At 40.7% G+C, this 19,395-nt stretch overlaps 2 protein-coding genes and 1 long non-coding RNA gene across 5 annotated transcripts; 2 read left to right on the top strand and 1 right to left on the bottom strand.

Moving 5' to 3' along the window:
* Positions 1-3,304: 3,304 nt before the first annotated feature.
* On the bottom strand, positions 3,305-9,640 carry LOC116733496 (A-kinase anchor protein 11). The gene is made up of 2 exons (XM_032584351.1): positions 9,532-9,640; positions 3,305-5,714 (listed from the first exon to the last, which is right to left on the bottom strand). The coding sequence occupies exon 2, from the start codon at positions 5,706-5,708 to the stop codon at positions 4,857-4,859; it is 852 nt and encodes a 283-aa protein (XP_032440242.1). The 5' UTR covers positions 5,709-5,714; positions 9,532-9,640; the 3' UTR covers positions 3,305-4,856.
* Positions 5,709-7,526, top strand: LOC116733497 (uncharacterized). The gene is made up of 2 exons (XR_004342035.1): positions 5,709-7,091; positions 7,212-7,526. It is a non-coding gene; the product is annotated as an uncharacterized LOC116733497 (long non-coding RNA).
* Positions 9,641-12,406: 2,766 nt separating the features above from the next.
* ccnb3 (cyclin B3) lies at positions 12,407-17,878 on the top strand. 3 transcript variants are annotated; one of them, XM_032581989.1, is made up of 12 exons: positions 12,407-12,554; positions 12,762-12,893; positions 13,035-13,118; positions 13,873-13,985; positions 14,073-14,247; positions 14,873-14,971; positions 15,061-15,153; positions 15,283-15,420; positions 15,514-15,669; positions 15,773-15,922; positions 17,095-17,225; positions 17,316-17,878. In XM_032581989.1, the coding sequence occupies exons 2-12, from the start codon at positions 12,810-12,812 to the stop codon at positions 17,386-17,388; spliced, it is 1,296 nt and encodes a 431-aa protein (XP_032437880.1). In that variant the 5' UTR covers positions 12,407-12,554; positions 12,762-12,809; the 3' UTR covers positions 17,389-17,878. The 3 variants fall into 3 exon arrangements, with proteins under 3 accessions (XP_032437880.1, XP_032437878.1, XP_032437879.1); XM_032581987.1 differs by having other exon boundaries at positions 12,759-12,893; XM_032581988.1 differs by having other exon boundaries at positions 12,756-12,893.
* Positions 17,879-19,395: the final 1,517 nt, after the last annotated feature.

Below are 19,395 nucleotides of genomic sequence, written 5' to 3'. Positions count from 1 at the left end.
GGGAAGAATATTTAAGCAGTAACTGGATCCCTTTTGAAAACTTCCTTACCCCACACTGCTCCTCCATCAGAAGGAGGGGATCTTTTCAGGGGCTATTTCTGTAACTGAAACCAACAAGCCGACCCTATGCGGTAATTTGTCAGAGTCTGAAAACGGGGGCCGTATTTTCATCTGTTTGGACAAGTATGGACAAAGTACGTCTGTTGTGCTATCGCGCTGCCAACAAGACATGTTCCTTAATCTGGGATTTTCCCAATTCAGATTTTCCTCTCCAGTTTCGCTGATGGTTTGAGCTCACACCGAATTTCCTTAAAACCAATTTCTAAGTGTTGAAATGCAAAAATCATCCATCCACCTCATTTCCAGGAACTGGCTGGACCTAATGTGCTTCACTTATTTTTAGCTTTTAGCCCATGGCAACCCAATGGGTTTAGGAATCGAGATGTGATGAAAACATCTTTCTGAAGTTTGAGCCAAGCATCAGAAAAGGGGATTTAAGTCACTTTGAACGCAGCGTGGTTGTTGGGACCAGAATCTGCTGATCTCCTGGGATTTTCACACACAACCATTCGTCTTGTTAGCAGAAAATTGTCTGATGACATTCAGGATACAAATGTCTTGTTGATGTGAGAGTTCAGAGGAAAACAGGCAGACTGGTTGGACAGAACAGAATAGTAGAAATACAGTAAGTGCTTGTTGCCATCTCTTGTCTTACGACACGTTGAACTTTGAAGCAGATGGGTCACAGCAGAAGACCGAGCCACTTTTGTCAACTTAAACAGCAAATATACAGTTTGCTCATATTTTAAAAACTAGATCATAACAGATTAGGATAAAAAAAAAACTGGCTGATTTTGGCATAAACAAGATCAAAGTCTAGATCCATACTTCTCACTATGCTACTGGTGGTGGGCCAATCATGTAGCAGACTCAATAGAACATGTGTTTAGTCTTTACTGATTAACAGTAGAGGTCATGTTTTAGGAATTCAGCCCCTTAGGAAAGATGTTCAGTGTATTCAAAGTCATATAAATTCACGAGCCATTTCAATGTTCTCCAATGAGCTAAAACCCAGTTATGAAAGAGCAAAAACAATGTCCAACAAGTTGCAAACTAAATACTATTATTATTCTTTTTTTATTTGTAGTCCTACATCAAAAGATGGATTGAGAAATGTATAATATATACCCAAGAGATTCACTGCCTTTTTTCACCAGGGAAATTTTAAAAGGGTACTTTCAGATTTTTCTTTCATTTGGATAACATTTGTCAACTAACAAGTACTCAATATATAACTGCCTAATATTTTAGGGGCGACTTTCGACCTTCTAAAATAACTAATATTTTTCCAAGCTTTAGTGTTTGTTCAGGTGGATTTATACACTAGACCACATAAAACATATAGATCTTCACATAGTATGCATTTCACCGGTCTATCAGTAATGCATAATGTCAACAATTATTGCATGCATGCCTTCCATGCATTTGCTGTGTCCTCAGCATGGCCTCTGGCAAACTGGAAATGGGACTTCATTCCACCGGCCCATAAAGGTCGGCGCTGAGTACTGCTCACAGCCCCGCTTTTAAATAAAAGTAGAAGTGAAGTGGGAGCTTTAAAGCCCGCATAAAGCTAAGTGAAAAGCTTGGAGTGTAAAACGCTCACAGCTGTGGTGGCGAGTCTTTAATGATAAGCAGTCTTTCTTCATTCCTCACGGTCTTTATAGCAATCCGTTTTCAGACCCTGGAAGAAAATAACCCTAAAGGAGACCAAGACACGAAGCCCGGGGACTCTTTTTGTTGTGTTTAATTATCTGACTTATTTGGACACTCGCGCCGGATTTTGCTTCACTGCATTGCGGCGTCTGAACCAGCATGGTAGCGTCGGCTTAGCCCCTGAACTTCATGGCAACACGACCAACAGCTGTTCACACAAAACCCTTAAGCCACACCTGCAAGAAGAGATGGGATCTACAGAATTACTAGTTTTCCTCTGGGGATCATCAGTGTAAAATTTTGTGTGGTTTTATTTCTTCTTAAACATTATTATTTAGTCATATTATGCCGCCATGCTTGTATTTAAGCCAGTTGATTGCCCTTTTTCCTGTCCATGTTTAGTTGCCGTGACTGTCACATTTGAGCATTCACCGTTTTTTGGGTTTTTTTGTTTGTTTTTTTTGCTTAACTCAATCCATCTGTATCTGGGGCAAAAAAAACCCAACTTCCTAGCTCCTGGTTTTCATTCAATCGAAGGTTTCAGACGTAAAGAATTTTTGATAACTCTTTGCCTCAAGTTGATCTTAACCAGCAACCGGCATCATGTCAATGATCTGTTTTGAGGAAGAGATTAACCCGCTTGTCAATATTCAGCTTTGACAAACGGGATAAGTAAACGGTGATTTACCATCTTCCATAAATATTGCGTGACCTTTCCAATCACTTCATTCAGATTTTTAAATCACGCTCAGAAGAACATTCCTTCTTCTGTTTATGAAAGAATGGGTTGCTTTCATGAGCTGGGTGGCTCGTACCGTGCAATAACTCCATTTGTAAAAGAAATCCCAAATATTCAGCTGTCAACTGTTGGTGGTTTCGTAATAAAGTAAAATAAAGTAAAGGAGCAAAAGCAACGCGGGCATGGAGTGGTAGGTTATGTAAAACCACAGAGTGGAGACAGTGAATGCTGAATGAAGTTGCCAACTGCCTCCACAGTCAGAAACTACAGACCAATAAATGTGGTGAGGCCTTTGATTAGCTTAAAAACGGTACATAGAGTGCTTCATGGGTTTGGATGAAATGACAATTTACATTACCAAGAGCAATAAAGAGCTGGATTCAATGGTGCAAAGCACACTGCCGCTGGACTTAGCTAGAAGAGTAGAGGTGTGTTTCATAGAAAGACGAATTGCTCTTTTCTGTCGGGCAGTCAAGTGGACGATTCTGGGTTGATACTCGTCAGAACAATGTTACGTCCTGACTGCAGTCTGCCAAGTGTAAAGTGGGACGGATGGGGGTATAGAGGTTTTTTCAATGAGAGTGAGAGGAACGCTGATGTTGAAGCACACAAAGACATTTTCGACAATTTGCTGATCATCTTTGTGAGAACAGCTTGGGGATGGTGCTTCCTGTTCCAACACGTCTGTAGACCTAGTTCACTGTTCAGAAAGACGTGACTGAGAACGTCTGCGCACAGGTCTGACCCTGAGTTAACTTAACAGGCCACCTTTGGGATGAAAATGTCCAACATCAGTGCCTGACCCCACAAATACTCTCTTCAACAAACGGTCAAAATATCCAGACACAGACATTTACAATCTGTTTGTTTAATAAATTTTCAATCCATTTCACCCTTTATTCAACCTAAAAACACTGAAATGGTCTTTTTCACAAAAACTTCCTGACCAAGACTGTACATCAAAATTGGCTTAAGACAAAATTTTAAATACTAACACATACAATATAAGTTGTAAAAGCAGAATGTGAGGAGGGCACCCAGCCTTGACCATAAAAATAATTCAGACTATGTGCCATGCTTGGTGGAATAAATATTTCTCCAATGTGTCACATGCAGCTCTACTTTTTCTTATGAACCCAACTAATATAGAACTGTCCAGCGAAAGAAATGTAAAACATTTTAAATTATTTTAGATACATGAAACACATTCAAATTAAGACAATTGTTTGCTTTTTTTTAAGAAAAGAAAGCTTTGTATCCATACAGCTGATCCTTTTTGGATCAGGCTGAAAACATGCCAGAACTTTTCTCCTCTGCTGCCATCTAAAGGGGATATACTGCAATAGGTGCTGGATCCCTGTGGCTACATGAGCTACACCAAAGTACTACATCTGGTTTGGACTGGCACCATTATTTGGGCTCAGTAAGACAAAGCCACAAATATAGCGATTAGCGCATTAGCTTTGAGAGAAACTAGCTTTATTTAGAAATACATTCACGGGCCCAAAAAAGGAAGTCAGAAGACTTAACAATATGACAGAAAACAAACTAAAAGGAACAGTTCCTTTTACAGGTTAGGTAGGAGCAGCACTTATCTGTTCTGCAGTAGATAAATCCTGGCATTTTGTTTTATACAAATCCAGATTACAGTAGCTTGTCCCCTGGGCTAAAGCTACAAGCTAGCCAGAACGGGCCCAAGGTCAACACAGAGTTTATCGTCTTAAAGCAATTCCAGTCGTGAAAAATGCTGCAACAGTTTATGTCGATGCTATTTTGTGAGCTTGTGGTCATGTTCACAGCGTGAAGTCATTGGCATCAAACAGATGAAGGCAGGAAACAGTGCGCGACCAAACATCTTCCTTTGTGAAACGTATCAAAAACAAAACATTTGAGTTTTGTTTTGGTTTTTTTTTTTTTGATCGTGGGAAAACAAAACAAATAGATTAGAAAAGTACATTTTTGTAAAAATAAATTCGTCGCGGTTTACATGCACCCTGAGAAGATTTCTGCTTTTACATGTCTTGTGTGGTTACTCTGACTGGAAAGAGTTCAGGTGGTTTCACAATGGAAGAACACTGGTGGCGTACTGCCTCCGACCTATATTTCTTTTTCAAATAATCACTGGCTTCTCTGCAAGTAGACACCTACTGCAGATACAGTGATAACACTCTGAACAAGTTAATGAAGTACCATTTACATTAACCCTATATTTGACTGGAGACGTTTTAAGAGGGGAAGAAGTCTACATATGTCTTGATCCCTTTCAGAGTAGCTCATATCTTTAGGATGTTTCTGGATGTTTACTAAATTAAGATGCCAAAAGGGTTATCTCCTGATGATGAAATATTACCTGCTGGAAACATTTTTGTAGGACCTCACGTCAAAACTCCTTAACAGACAAGTACTAGTCAGATGGGAGGTCACATTTAGCTTTATCCAGCGAGGAAGTGATGATTGTTTCAGCCAGTTGGTGAGCCAGCTGATGAAGGTCGCTTTCATCCGACCCCTGCCGCTTGTTTTTCACGCTCAAGGCCCAGCTTAACACGTCACACGACAGAACCTCTGCGAAAGCCTCCACGCCGCCTCCATGCGCCTGCAGGCCGTCCCTCGCCAGGTCGTTGGTAGACAGGGAATGCATCAGATGCTCCATCAGCTCCACTTGAGGGTCACTGATCACACCGCCCGAGTTGTCCTCCTTGTCTTTCGGAGTCGGTGGAGGAGGAGAGGGCAGGAAGACTTTTGCCAGCCCCCCTTTGAGCTTCCGAGCGAAACTGTTCCTGCTCCGCTCCAGCTCCGGGAGGAGGGGGGTGGTCGGAGGGGCGTCTGGGTAGTCGAGGGAACCCACAGCAGGAAGGCCCGATTGGTACAGAGGTGGATGGTTGGACTGAGAGTTTCTGTGAGTCTGTAATTCCCTTAAGGAAATCATCTCTATTTCCAACAGGTCCTCTTCTTCTCCGGATGCGTCCACAGGGGGGCCATTTTCAGCCTCTTCACATTTGTTCTTTTCAACATCTGATGGTGGATATTGAGGCAAGCAGACGTCTCTCAGAGCAACCTCAACTATTGCTGATGCCAACTCCTCGGCTAAGATCTCCGGTGTTTGAATAGGTTGTAGCGCCTCAGGTTCCAACTTTTCCATTTGTTCTAGAGAGGAGAGGATTATGTTCTCCGCAAGATTTTGGGCGAACTCGTCCAGAACGTCGGCGTACATGAGGACGGGTCCTCGCCACCTTGAGTCTGCGCTTAGAGTCTGCATTGGATCCTGCGAAGATAAAGACAATAAGCTACAATGCATTCCTAAAGAATCCATGTTGAACTTTTGCAAACTTTGTCACATTACATCCTCAAACTTTAGCGTACTTTTGGAGATTTTATGTGATAACCCAACACAAAGTACGACACAAGTCTTCAGTAAAAGCTAAAAAAAAAAAGGTTCGTATAAAGAAAAGTTAGTTTTACTTTTCGTCAATACTCTTAGTGAGCACTTTGTAGGAATACACTTAGATTCAGTTTCAGTTTCTTGGGTTTTTTTCTACCAGCTTTCGAGATTTAAAGACCTTTTCATGCATGTTTCTCTGCAAAGTGGCTCAAGCTCAATAAAATTGGATAGAGGACATTTCTAAACATTAATTTTCTATTTTTTCCCAAATTTTCATTGAGTCTTACGTCTGAACTTTGGCTTTGCCATTTTAACACATGAACAAGCTTTGATCTGAACTATTTCCATCTATCTTTGTGTCAACGAAGCACCTTGTTAGTTATAAATGAAGTCTACAAATGTAAGTTTGGTATTGTCTGTCTATTAAGAGTTCTTATGGCTTTTTTCCATAAGAGAGAGGTTGTCATGGTTCTTCCACGCGAGCAAGATTTTAAGATTATATACCAGTGTTTTAGCATTCAGTTTTAGCATTTAAAAATTCCCAGAGCTTTTACTTTTATAGAAGGAATTGAGCTAAACATTTCTGTTTGAATGGTTTGGCTGCAATATTTCTCATTAAAAGCAAAAAAAAAAGTACAGTTAAGGCAATAGCAGGATACAAATGCTGCCCATAAATGGTGCCTCAGCTCTCCTCAGGCTCTTAGTCTGCTTCGTTTTAGAGAAGAAAAGAAAAAAAAAAAAGCTCATAAGCTACGAATTGACAGAAAGTCTCGAGAAACTTCAAAAGAGAGAACTGAGTCAGGAATCTATCAAAGCAAGAGAAAGACCAGAGAAACAGAGAGAAAATGAAATCCCCCTCTGAAGCTGGAGATGGAAAGTAAGATAAGGGCCTCAACCGCAGCCTGTCACCAGATGAGCTGTCAGCCGGTCCGGATGTGACAGGCAGGAAGTTCAGTTCAAAATTGCTTCGGCTCAAATTGCTGGCCTTGGCGACAGCAGCGACCTGTCACTCTGTGGAGCTTTTGCAATTCCGGTGAATTAGGCTGGGAAAGCTGGATAACCTATCATGGGATAAACATCCAAATATGTTTCGTCAAGACCGAGTCAAGTGTTGGTTGGTTCTGAAATATATTTCATGCAAACAATAACACATTAAGTCCTAAAAGTGTCACAGATCTACACAGTCTGCATGGCATGGGTCAGCCGAGGAGGAGGAAGTTTTCTAAATGTGGGATCATTTTGATCTTATCACAGAATAAGGTAAATTATTATTCTGTTCTCGTTTTCACTTTGGATCATTTTTCTTCTGGATTATTCCAGTTCCTTTCTACAGTATATTTGAGTCAGTTTTACATGAATTAACTTTTATTTATATTGTAGGTGAAATAAGGATTTGCTCCCAGGTCTTGTCTTGCTGTAACCGGAGCTCTTCCACGACGCTGAGGCTTCATCGCCTGGCATGAGGGGCGATAAACCAGTTAACACTCTGTGAAAAACCCTGGTGTTTCCAGAAAGCAGGCGATTGAACTGAACCAGTTCAAGTTTGTCACGACTGTTAATTGTGTTTATTTGTATTTTAACGCAAATCACTCTATGTAATTACAATAAATTAGTAACACTGATGCACTTTACTTTCTCCTCCGATGACAACCTGCGGCAGCAGCTGATGTTTCTAAATAAAAACATGCAAATGAACCTTGTTCAGTTTCCAGTCTTCATTGAATTTGCCTGCAGTGACCTTTTAAGTCTAGCAGATGTCATTCTGAATGACCCAGCGACACGGTTTCAACACAGTGTCGACACAGTTTGGGTAACGTGCCACACGCCCAATGAGGCCTCATCTGCCCGTCACTAATAGAGAGAGAGACAATAGAGTGGAGGGAGAATCCAGACTCCGGGCGCAGAAGAGAATGCTCAGTCTCCCAAAAGGACAAGACAGTCTCGCCAATTTTTTTTTTTCTCAATTGCTGTGTAATTAGATGAAAAGAGTAGATTCACAAAAAGATTAGGCCTCTAAATACATAAGAAAACACAATTACATAACAGAAAATGGCAAAAATTAAGGAGCCAGCTCAAACTAGTGGCAGGAGATGTTTTCTGACGTATCCCTCTGTCCGAAACCCAAGGCTTAGTTGACTGTGGAAATCAGAGACAGTAGCTGTTTTTCCTTTGCGTAGTTAGACATTTAGAAAATTAATTTGCTTAATGGAAACACGCCAATTTAGAAAAAAAAACTCTCTTTGTTCAATAAAAAAAAACTAAACTTAATTTACAACAAGTTTGGCCAATACACCTGCAGAGAAATACAAAAGCATGAACGAAATGGGCTGACTCTCGACAACCCCTCGCTTTCCCACTGTTGAACCAGTGGGAAAGCGAGGGGGAAATAAAACCTCTTCGGTAATCTAAACAATACCGCTTTGCTAAGCTAGCACAACAAACTGTAAATAAGTGATGACACAGCTGCAGAGTTTCTTCCTGCTTTTTGAACAGTTCATTTTTAGGTAAAGTAAGTTTACAAAAATGTGGGCCTCTAGTAACAAAAAGAAAAATCAATGAGATGTCAAAAATGTGTTAATTCTCCAAAAAAAAGAAAAAGAAAAAGGAAAGGGTGTCAAGCTAGCATCACAGATCCAAAATAAATAATAAAGAAACTTTAAAGTTACTTTTTGTAGATGGTCATTTTGTTTTAGCTAAGGTAAAGACCAGGGAGACATCTAAATTTCGCACTTTTAAAAGATAATTCTGTAAACTTTAGCAACAACCTTTTATGGCAAACTAAGACAAAAACAGTTCATCTTTCCTTTTCCCATCTTCCTCCACTGCAAACTAGCATTTCGAGAATCACCAGAGGCAGCCCGGGGTTCTTAATGCCATAAACCAGTCGCTCACAGCAAACACGTTTCCAACATTTTAATGTTGAACTTATGCCCTGTTGTCCGATCAGTCGATCTCCGCCTGCTTTTGAAACATACAGACCGCAGAGCGGGCAAGATGCAGCGCGAAGAGCAGCTGCGGACCAAATTACAGCAAGAACAAAGAATGCTTTCTCCTGACAATGCGAGTTGTACACTCTGATGAGGCGGAGGAGCGTCTGTCCGTTTGGGACGCCTCCTCGTTATATTAGAAAAACCCCAAACATAAAGTGTTGATTCTGAGCATCGTCCCGTTCATTTAATGACACCAGTACGCCTCCGTTGGGGTTTTCACAAGCAACCAAATGCACTACATGTGCAGTAAGTACAAAGGCAATTTTAAGTGTGTTTGGCTGAAACTTCACTTGACCTTTAAGGAAGGCTTTATTTATTCCTCTTTCTTTCCCACTGGTTCATCTGTTGAACCAGTGGGAAAGCGAGGGGGAAATAAAACCTCTTCTGCAAGAAGCTATTTTAGGTTTGTGTGAATATCCCAAGCCACCATTTCCTTCAGAAAAAAAAAAAAAACTGACTGAAAATAAATTCAAAAATGCCTGAAATACATGTTAATAAACACATAGGCCATCAGAACTAAAAAGAAATAGATTATGTTGAGAGAGGAAGATAGAAAAGGCAAGGAAAATGTTAAGTGATATTAAGTGAAAATACAGAAGGAATCCTGAGAGTCAACTTGATATGTTACGTATACGAAGCTTAAAACAGAAAAAGAAAGACATGTGAAGCAGCAGACAGTCTGAACTCTATCGGCATGTAGGCGAACTTACCACATTGGAGCTTGGTGCACAGTGTCTTCAGTGTAAATGGGTGACATGGGAAAGGGTTCACCAGTTTTGCTCACTTCCTGTAAGTTTCTGTAAGCGTACTTGTGCGTGGGAGGAGACAGTTTAAGAAATTTACAGCACTGAGAAAAAAAAATAGGAAGTGGCAGAGGACTGCGTTGTACCGTCGACGGGTTCCGGTGACGTTTCCTTTCGCTTGGTTGAAATTTAGAGAGCACATGTTTTTCAAGAACACATTTGTTCCCATTTTTGTTTAAGTTTGCATCTGTACTTATTCATTTATCTGTGGGCATTCAATGTCTTACGTTTGCATAACATGATGGAAACCCGAGAAAAAAGTACTGGGAGAAATAAGGAGGAGAAAGTAAGAGGAAAAGTTGGTTATGGAGGCCTAATCCTGCCATAATTAGGTATAAGTACATAAATAAATAAATGTTCAACAAATAAACAAGCACATGTTTAAATGTGCAAAAAATACAGTAAATAAATGTATAAATGTTGGCATTACTTAAACTATTCAATTGAATTTCATATTACAGCCTAGAACCTGTGTGTTTCTTTAAAAATTGTAAATAATTTTGTATTAAAAAAATATCTGAGATTTGTGTGAAAAAGTGTTTGGATCCTTCCTGATTTCCTAGTTTTTTTTTCGTTTCTTTTTTGTTTCGCTGTTTGTCACACTAAACGAATATCAACCAATTTAAATACTGGTCAAAGACAACAAGTAAACAAAATCAGGTCTTGGTTATAAACCACAGTTAAAGGGTTAGGTAGTCACTTTTCACACATGGCTGCATAGGTTTGAAATGTTTTTCCTCCCACAATAATAAACACTTTAATTTAAAAGCTGTATTTTTGTGTTGCCTTTGACTCATATCGAAATTGGTTTGATTTGTGACAGTGGGTCTGCAAAAAAACACCACTTTTTCACGCCGTCATATTTAGATGTGTTTCATGTAAAAAAATAAAACTAACCAAAATAAAGCACATTATTTTTTCTTGTGGCTACAGTGAATACAAAGCAGAATAAGCAGAGGAAACTAGAACCGTTGGCGATGATTTGTAGATCTCTGGTTTGTGTATTCCACATCTGGCTACTGATGCGGTTCTACGTCCCAAATGCATTACAGTAGCTCCTCTTGAACCGTTTCTACCAAAAAAAAAACCCTGATCTTCACGTCCAAACCCCGCCCAGTTATATATTTTTGTATCAAACGATCTGCGGAGTTAGGTAGATGAAATGATGCATGTCGAGGGTTTGCTCAGAGAAGACATAAGTCTTTCTCACAGGTCAAAGGAAAAAAGTCTTGGTTTTAGCTTAAATTTATTTATATCCACCTAATGAGACAAAAAATTAAAAAAAATAAATTACGGCCTCAGTTCTTGATACTCTGACAAGAATCCAAACTTCTGGCAGTGAAATGCTTGTTTGCTGCCAGTTTCCTCTTTTTTTTCCATCTTCACCTGACCTTGGAGTGTACACAAAATTTCATGACCATCTATTACCTAAACTGCTGATGCAACTCCTCTGTGTTTCTACGTCCCAACAGGCCAATTATTCTTTTTTTCTGGAAACACTTACAAAACCCTCAACCTGTGATAAAGATTTGTAAAAACTCTTAGTCTAAGACACCCTATTTTGTTGCTTGTTGTTCTTTTGCTAAAGGAATGTTCATCTTGTTTTTGACATGTATGAAATGATAAATAAATTACTTGTCTTTTTTTTCTGTTACATTTTACTCTGTCATATTTACACTACAGAATATTTGGATGGCACAGTAGCAGCACTTTTGCCTTGCAGCAAGAAGGTATTGGGTTCGATTCCCAGCCCGGGGTCTTTGTGCATGGAGTTTGCATGTTCTCCCTGTGCATGCTTGGGTTCTCTCCGGGTACTCCGGCTTCCTCCCACAGTCCAAAAACATGACTGTTAGGTTAATTGGTCTCTCTAAATTCTCCCTGAGTGTGTGTGTGTGTGCGTGTGTGTGTGTGTGTGCATGGTTGTGTGTCCTGTCTGTCTCTGTGTTGCCCTGTGACAGACTGGCGACCTGTCCAGGGTGACCGCCTCTCGCCAGGAACGTTAGCTGGAGATAAACACCAGCACCTCCTGACCCCATTAGGGACAAGGGTGTAAGAAAATGGATGGATGGATGAATATTTGAAAAGTCTTAGAATTAACTCACCCCATCTCAAGTTCATATTTCTTCATTTCCATTCAATGACTAAACCAACAAATGAAAAGTATGTATTTTAAAATAAGTGTAATAATTTGATTCCAGTGTAGTGGAGAAGTTTCCTCTCAGCAACTAAAAAGTACACCTGAATCTCAAAGAAATCAAAAGACGCCGTTTGAAAAGTTTAAAGTAGATTTATTTATTTACTCTGTACCTAAATGATAACAGGTAGACGGAGAACACGTGTGTGTGTGTGTGTGTGTGTGCGTGTGTCCCATGATGACAAGGTTACTGCTATTTAAAACCTCCCCGAACAAAACAGCAACAAATCTCTCAAGGCGTGAATTTCTATTGGTTGTCATGAGGTTTGAATACCTTTAGAGCTCCTTTTTCAGGTGTGTTTGTTGTCGAACAGACGGGTTCATCGTCATTTTCAGAAACATGTTGCATTTAGAAAGGAATAGCCATTGCTTGTATAAAAGAGTTTATTTTATACATTAAATGTAAGCAATTAAAAATACCCCGACAATGACTTTTGAAAATATATTTTTGGGCTAAAACACGTTAATTAGATGTTATTTCTTTAACTGCGCAATAGTGCACCGGTAGGAGCTGGTACTTATAACCAGCGCTCCTTATCAACGGCATTCTGTTCCGCTTCCTGATTGGTCCGTTTGGCTCAAATTCTAGCCAATGAAAGCAAGGCGCAGGAGATTCAGATCCTCGGCTGAAAACGCTGCCGACTGCGAAGCATCGCTGCTAAATTGGAATAAATATTCCAGAAAAAGGCCGCTCTCTACTCTCTAAACTGGATTTAACAGAGCGAAGCACGCTAAGGTAAGGCTGAGTTTCGGCGTCTTCGAGCCCAGAGCCTCTTCGAGGAAACCCCGCCCGTCATGCAAGCTCAGCCACGGAAGACTCCCTTTTATGCGAGCGAGTTTAAATTAGCTTATGTGCTAAAGCCGTGAAGAGTTGTTGTGTTTTTTTGGCTTTGTTTTTGGTGTAAGTGCGCCATTTTCTGCTTTGTGCAATCCGAAACAGCAGCGGCGACTGGACAGTTGTTTTCGCGGGATAAAGGTGAACGAAGCTGCCATGCCTATCACCAGAGGGAAGAAAGCCAAAGAGGCCGCAGGGAAAAAGGCGTCCAAGGTGAATGCAGCAGCCTCGGAGAACCAGGTGAGGGGAATGGGCAACAGGAATCTCTCTTTAAGACAACAACAAAGCATGCAACGCAACAAGTGTGACCGTGGCACGTATTGCAACGACGCAGTACTTGCAAGAGGATTTGCCTGATTTGTTGTGCTGCTTGTGCTTCAGGAAGAGGCCACTCAGGTGAAGCGCTCCTCGTCTCCTCCTCACGGAGCTCCCAAGAAGAGGACTGCCTTCATCGACATCACCAATGTGAGTTGTGTGCGTCTTTCTTTAGAGAAATATGGCAGCTTGGTAACTCGGCCTGAAAAGTAGCATTAAAATAGGCGCAACATGTTACCTAGAAGAGATGCAATGTGTCAAGTATTGGCGAGGAGATGATTACTATTTCTATTTATTTATTTTTAGAAAAATCATTAAAATACTGTACCAAAACAAAATCCTAGTATTATGTCATTTGGTGCAACTTTCCCTTTTTTGTGATTCACTGACTGCAATGTAGTCTTTCACTCCAAGGTACGTTTTATTTTTCTTATTTGGGGTCCAGCGCTGTGCTTTAAATAAATGCTGCGTTCCAGTTACCTCGGAACTCAGAGCTGGGTTGGACGTCAAACCCGACTGCAAGGCGTCCCAGTTAAAAAGTCGCATTTTCAACATGGCGTACCTCTTACAAACATTTTAAGCTTTACCCTTCATATGCAAACACCACTTTTAATTTGTTCAGATTAGAGGTGCTACATGCAACAATAATTTTTTTTGACTCACTTTTATATGCCTAACATGTCCAAATCGCAGCTTATTGTTGGGCCATATTGAAAAAGTTGATTTGTAACTGAGGGTAGTCGTAGTTATTACTACTCTGTGTGTGTGTAAGTAAGGTAAACTTGATCAATATGAAATTCTTCTTTTACACTTTGACAACTCCTCGGGACATGATTTTATTTATGTCGCATGTTTGCGCTTTTTAATTATTACTTCTTGAAATTCTCATCCAATCTGCCTCCAGGCTCACAAGGTGACCATCAGCCTTCCAGGTAGGAAGAGGGAGTCGGCGAAGAAAGTTGAAAAGAAGACCAACTCTGCCTCGGTGCTGTCAAAGAATCAAACAAACCTACAAAAGTACTTTTTAAAGATCTTCTGGGTTTATTTTCTGTCGTCGTTCTTCTCGCCCGTTGCCTTTACCTCCCAGCCTCTCGCCCCCTGCAGGTCGTCATCCGTGAGCTCCGAGGGATCGCCGGCCGAGAAAGAAAGGTCCGACGTAGAGGAGGAGAAGAAGACCAACGAGGAGCCGCAGCGGGATGACTCGTCTCCGGCAGAAGAACCTGTAGATGTTTCGCCCCCTGCTGCCCGGGAAGTGCCGGCACACATCCAGAGGCAGCCTGTAAGAAGAAGCGCACATTTCTAAAACTACTTTCACGAGACGGCAGGTCTTGATGCTCGACTCCGAAAAGCGACACGCGTGCTCACGAGAACGTTGACGTCACACGGCAGCATTATTACTTTATGGAAGTAATAATGGATGGAGTCGTTTATGGATCCATTTTTAACGTTTAATCAGTAACGGGAACTGACGATATCATCACAAAATCATGACAAGCTGAAGGAAGCTAATGGAAAAGCACAACTACTAGCAATTGTCTTGTGGAGCATCGACGGCAATATCAGTGGAGAAGTCTGTTTGGACGTGCAGTCAGAGCCAACTGTGGTGGGATTGTGATGCGATGCGCTTCAGTGTCCATAAGTTCATGATTAGAATTTTCAGCCGCCGTTCATGTCCGGATTTAGCGAGCCTGGCTTCTTCTGGTTCATAATAATTGCTCATGTCTCATCGGTGACATAAAAATTGGTTAAAATGCGACATGACCACGCAAAGATCGGAATCGATCCGTTCAGTTGGGGGTGACAAAGCCGGATTTGGGTCGTTTTTGCCTGCTGTGTGAACGCAGCCTAAAGTTGGGTAAAAGTAAGCCTCGTGTTTTAACTCCACATTCCTTCGACTTGTACAGATCCCAGCAGAGTTTGACATCGACTCTGATAACTCTGAAGACTGTTACATGTGTCCTGAGTATGCAAAAGATATCTTCGACTACCTTAAAAAGAGAGAGGTGAGGGAACTCTAGAAAACCTTCAACATTGAGTATTTGTGTCTTTTGTTGTTAGTTCAGCTCCATAATCCTCAATTGTTCGCTTTCAGGAAAAGTTTGTCCTTTCCAACTACATGGACAAGCAGCCCTACCTCAGCCCAGACATGAGGACGATCCTGATCGACTGGCTGGTTGAAGTCCAGGTGATTCATTCAGCCAGTGTGTTTGTCGGAAAAGATCAAAGAGTCTTTTGATCTTAGAAAAACATTTTGATAACTTGAACAGCGGTTGCCTTTCTGATCTCTTCATCGTGTTTCTTTTTTCTCACATAGGAGAACTTTGAGCTCTTCCACGAGACTCTCTACTTGGCCGTGAAGTTGACAGACCACTACTTGTCAAAAGTCCCCATCCACAGGGACATGTTGCAGCTCGTCGGCTCTACCGCCCTGCTGATCGCCTGCAAATTTGAGGTGATAATTTTTTCTTTTTTTTTTTTTTTTTCAGCTGGTTTGAAGTGACATTTCACTTTGAACCGTTTTGAGCCTTTTCGTCGTTGGTTGCAGGAGCGCTGCCCGCCCCCCATCGAGGATTTCCTCTACATCTGCGACGACGCTTACAAACGGCGCGAGCTCATCAACATGGAAGCCAACATCCTGAAATCGCTGTCGTTCGACATCAACATTCCCATTCCGTATCGGTTCCTCAGACGCTACGCCAGGGTGTGTAGGCTTTAGTCGTAAATGTTGTTGTACGGCAGAGCGACTGAAGACTTCGGGTCTAACATGGCTTAACTTTTTTTCTTTCTTTGTTCTCCCCCTGCAGTGTGTGAATGTCGGCATGGACACGCTGACTCTGGCTCGCTTCTTCTGTGAGATGAGTCTGATGGAGATAGACTTTGTGCTGGAGCGCGGCTCTCGGCTGGCATCGGCCTGCCTGCTGATGGCGCTGGTCACCAAAAACCTGGGAGGATGGGTAAGCGACCTCCAGCTCACACAAAAACCTAAACCACAGCTGCCCTCGCTTTCACTGTTTTGAATCGGTGACAGATTTCAGAGCAGAAATTAGCCCAAATTTTAACTGTACTTTTTTTTTTTTTTTAATGGGTTCCTCCTGTTTGGGCTTTTTTGATCACGAACTGAATCTTGTGCGTGTAGATCAGCAATGAGGATTAGTAATTTCCTTGTATATTGAATATATTCAGAAGTTCCCAGATAGGATGTGTCCCAACTCAGGGGCTGCATCCTTCAAAGTCCGCATTTGAAAGCCGATTACGTATTGCCTTTCATATCAGTCAACATCGATGAGTTAAGTTTTTTTGTTTTAAAGATCTGAAATATTGGAAAAGCTGGTGCTGTGATACAGTTTTGTCTTCACTTTTATTTTTAAGCAGTTTAGTTCTGATTTTTTTATTTTTTTGAAGGGCAGTTTTGTTTGCGGACTTCATAATCTGTTTATGGGTTCAGTAATGCGAGTTTTATTTCTGTTTTAGTGCTTTTTTTTTAGATGGTTAAAATATCTTCCAGTTCCAATGATCATTGTTCTTCACAAAATAAAAGTTCATTAACCTTTGAGAGGGTCAATTTGGCAATGGTCTCAAATCAATTATGTATCACAATAATTTCAATAATTTATCTTCTAGCAACAATAGTCATTGTGACTGGCCTGCCTGCATCCCCCCAGAATGATGTGCGGTTCTGGACTGGATTTCAGTGAAACTATTGAGCATTCCTATTGATATTAATACACGTCTGTCGTGTATTAATATTGCTATTGAGTTATTTCCCAGCCCTACAATTGCATCAGTGATGCAACAAAGACGGGCCAAATATGAAAGGCTCCTCCCAAAGCATTCTTCTTTTCTCTGGATTTGAAGAACAAGTCTATCATTGACAGCCCAACCTTTCCCAAGAGTCATTGCAGGCCGAATGGGAAAACCTTTGTTCAACAAAATGGTGGACAAAGCAGGAAACGAGTACATCTTATAGAAATATATTAAAATCTAATATTGCAAAGATGGAAGCTTATATAGGTTAAGTGGTAAGAGTTTTTGCCAAAGTATTTTTACAATAGACTGTAAAACCTCTCATGAAATGTTAAACCCCAAAGCTGGATGTAACTCTTCTTCCGTGTTGTCGCTCCTGCAGTGTCCCATCCTGCAGTTCCACTCCGGCTATCAGGTGTCTGACTTGAAGCCTGTGGTCAGGAAGCTCCACTCTATGCTTCAAGCTCCATCCGACGATAACCTGAAAACCATCCGGAACAAATACTCTCATAAGTAAGTCTGCAAAGAAAAATACACTTGGCGATATTGCTGTTCTGAGATGGTGGGGTGAATAATGCAGAACAATTTATTTCTTTCCCGCAGGGTATTTTTTGAAGTCGCTTCTCTTCCTTTGGTTGACATTAATGTCCTGGAGAACGCCTTGGCCTCTTCGTGAAGATGGAGAAATGGTCTAAAAGACTTAAGTTGAGTGAAACCTCCCATTAGAACAAAAACGTTGTACATAATTTAATGTTTAATATTTATATGTAGTCCAGTTTGTCTTCCATGTGAAGTTGGAAATAAAACCAGTTCTCAAGGAGTGTTCTTAATGTGGGCATTGTTATTAACATGTTAAACTTATTTTATCAGTGGATTTGTTTTTGTTTTTTTATATAGGTTTTTATAAGATCAGTGAAATTATAATTCATTAGTAATCTGTAAACTCCTCTGTGTGCATACTTACTAATGGATTATGCACTGGCCCACAATTTTTAAAAAGATTTCAGACATTGTTCACGTTAGCAGCTATGCATGCCTTTCTGGATTGTACAGTGTTTATCATGTTAAGCTAATTTGTATAAAAGAAAACCAAATAATGCTATTCCTTTGTTTTGTTTTTTTTGTCATGGCTGTCATGCGAAGTCTTAAAATAAAGAAATGTTTTACTCTTTACTCCAATGACTGATTATTTCACTCTTATTCAGACACTTCCCGTTTATTACGTTGAGCTTTAAAGTGACTTCAGTTGCAATTTTGATTTCCGGTGACTGTAATTCTTCTTCTTGTCCACTGGAGGTCGGTGTCGCCACATGAATAATTTTGTATGTTTTCGGACCGACAGGATCACAAAGGACTGGGAAAGAAATTTGGGAGGTAAAAGGGCTTGTTGCATACACACAAACTTATTGGATGCAGAAATGAGACAAAGACTTAAAGATTCACGCCAGTCAAGTTTGGCCTCATTTACCCAGAAAACATTTAGTTTGTCCCACAATTAGCTTTCACCAACAGAACCAAGACTGGTCCTCGACAGATGTTGGCTCTTGGTAGCTAAAATGATTTAAAAACACTAATTTGCTCCTGTATTTTTTTGTTTAAACAGTTCAGTGTTTCAACCAAATTCAGAGGCAGAAGACCATGTTGTCAAGACTACCTGACATTTTTCATTTACACACATTGTAAAAGAATGTGTATTAAAGAGGTTGCACTGAAGGTTGTTTGCACCCATATAGCCATTGTGGTGCATTTTGGGATGTGCAGTGTGAACATAACCAACTGGTGGGTCATTGAGAGAAGATTCTGCAGTGAACCACTTTTGTCTCTTGGGACTTGACCTTGACATGCCTGGTCTGAGTTAATTGTAGCTCTGGCTGTTTGCTTACGGTGATTTGACAGCTGAAAAGTGGAAGTCTGTTCTGCCTACTGTTTAAGTGCTTTTATATTTAAATAGAAGAGCTGGTTCGATTGGGTGCTGGAATTGCAACGTTTGTTACATTTTCAGCAGGTGCGGTTGGCTTTCACACTGCGCTGTGTGAAACGAGCCAAACTAATTGGAAAAAGCTTTTTACCTGGTGGGCCTGCACCAAAAGCTACTGAAAGAAACGAAACAAAAGCCCCTGAAGAAGACACTGAGCGCAACTTCTGTCGTCATGAAATATAAACAAAATGGAGCAGCGTCAGATTTTATCTTCAGATGTCAACAGTTGTAGGATTTGTCTTTGGGCAAAGACCACAAGTCAATTCTCCCGTTAGCGTTGCTCTCGTGTTTAAGCTGTATTTACCCGGTCCGCTTGCATCCACATATGCATTCAAACTGTACCAGAGTTCACTTCAACTGAACCAAGACTGAGATTTTTATGTGGACCAGGGTTTGCTTTTTTTTTTTTTTTAAATTATACACACCTCCTGAAAGGAACCGGACTTTCTAAATGAACTAGAGTTTGGTTAAATCGGACCAAACAGATCGGTGTGAATGCGCCCTTAAGTATTCAACAGTATCGCTAACTAGTTTTATTTCAGGATTCCCCTGTATGTAGCTCCATCCATCTTTCCTGTTTTTAGTAAAAAGCATTTCCACAACATGCAGCGTGTTTCTGCACTTCCATGTGGGATATCTACAGCTTATAGAAACAGCCCAATAATCCCGTCCCCCCCCCCAAAAAAGATAAATAAATAGAAAAAC

The sequence above is a fragment of the Xiphophorus hellerii genome, chromosome 14 (genome assembly GCF_003331165.1).
Source record: "Xiphophorus hellerii strain 12219 chromosome 14, Xiphophorus_hellerii-4.1, whole genome shotgun sequence".
NCBI lineage: Eukaryota > Metazoa > Chordata > Actinopteri > Cyprinodontiformes > Poeciliidae > Xiphophorus > Xiphophorus hellerii.
Note: the sequence above shows the minus strand (reverse complement) of the source record. Positions and strands in the feature narration are given on the sequence as shown.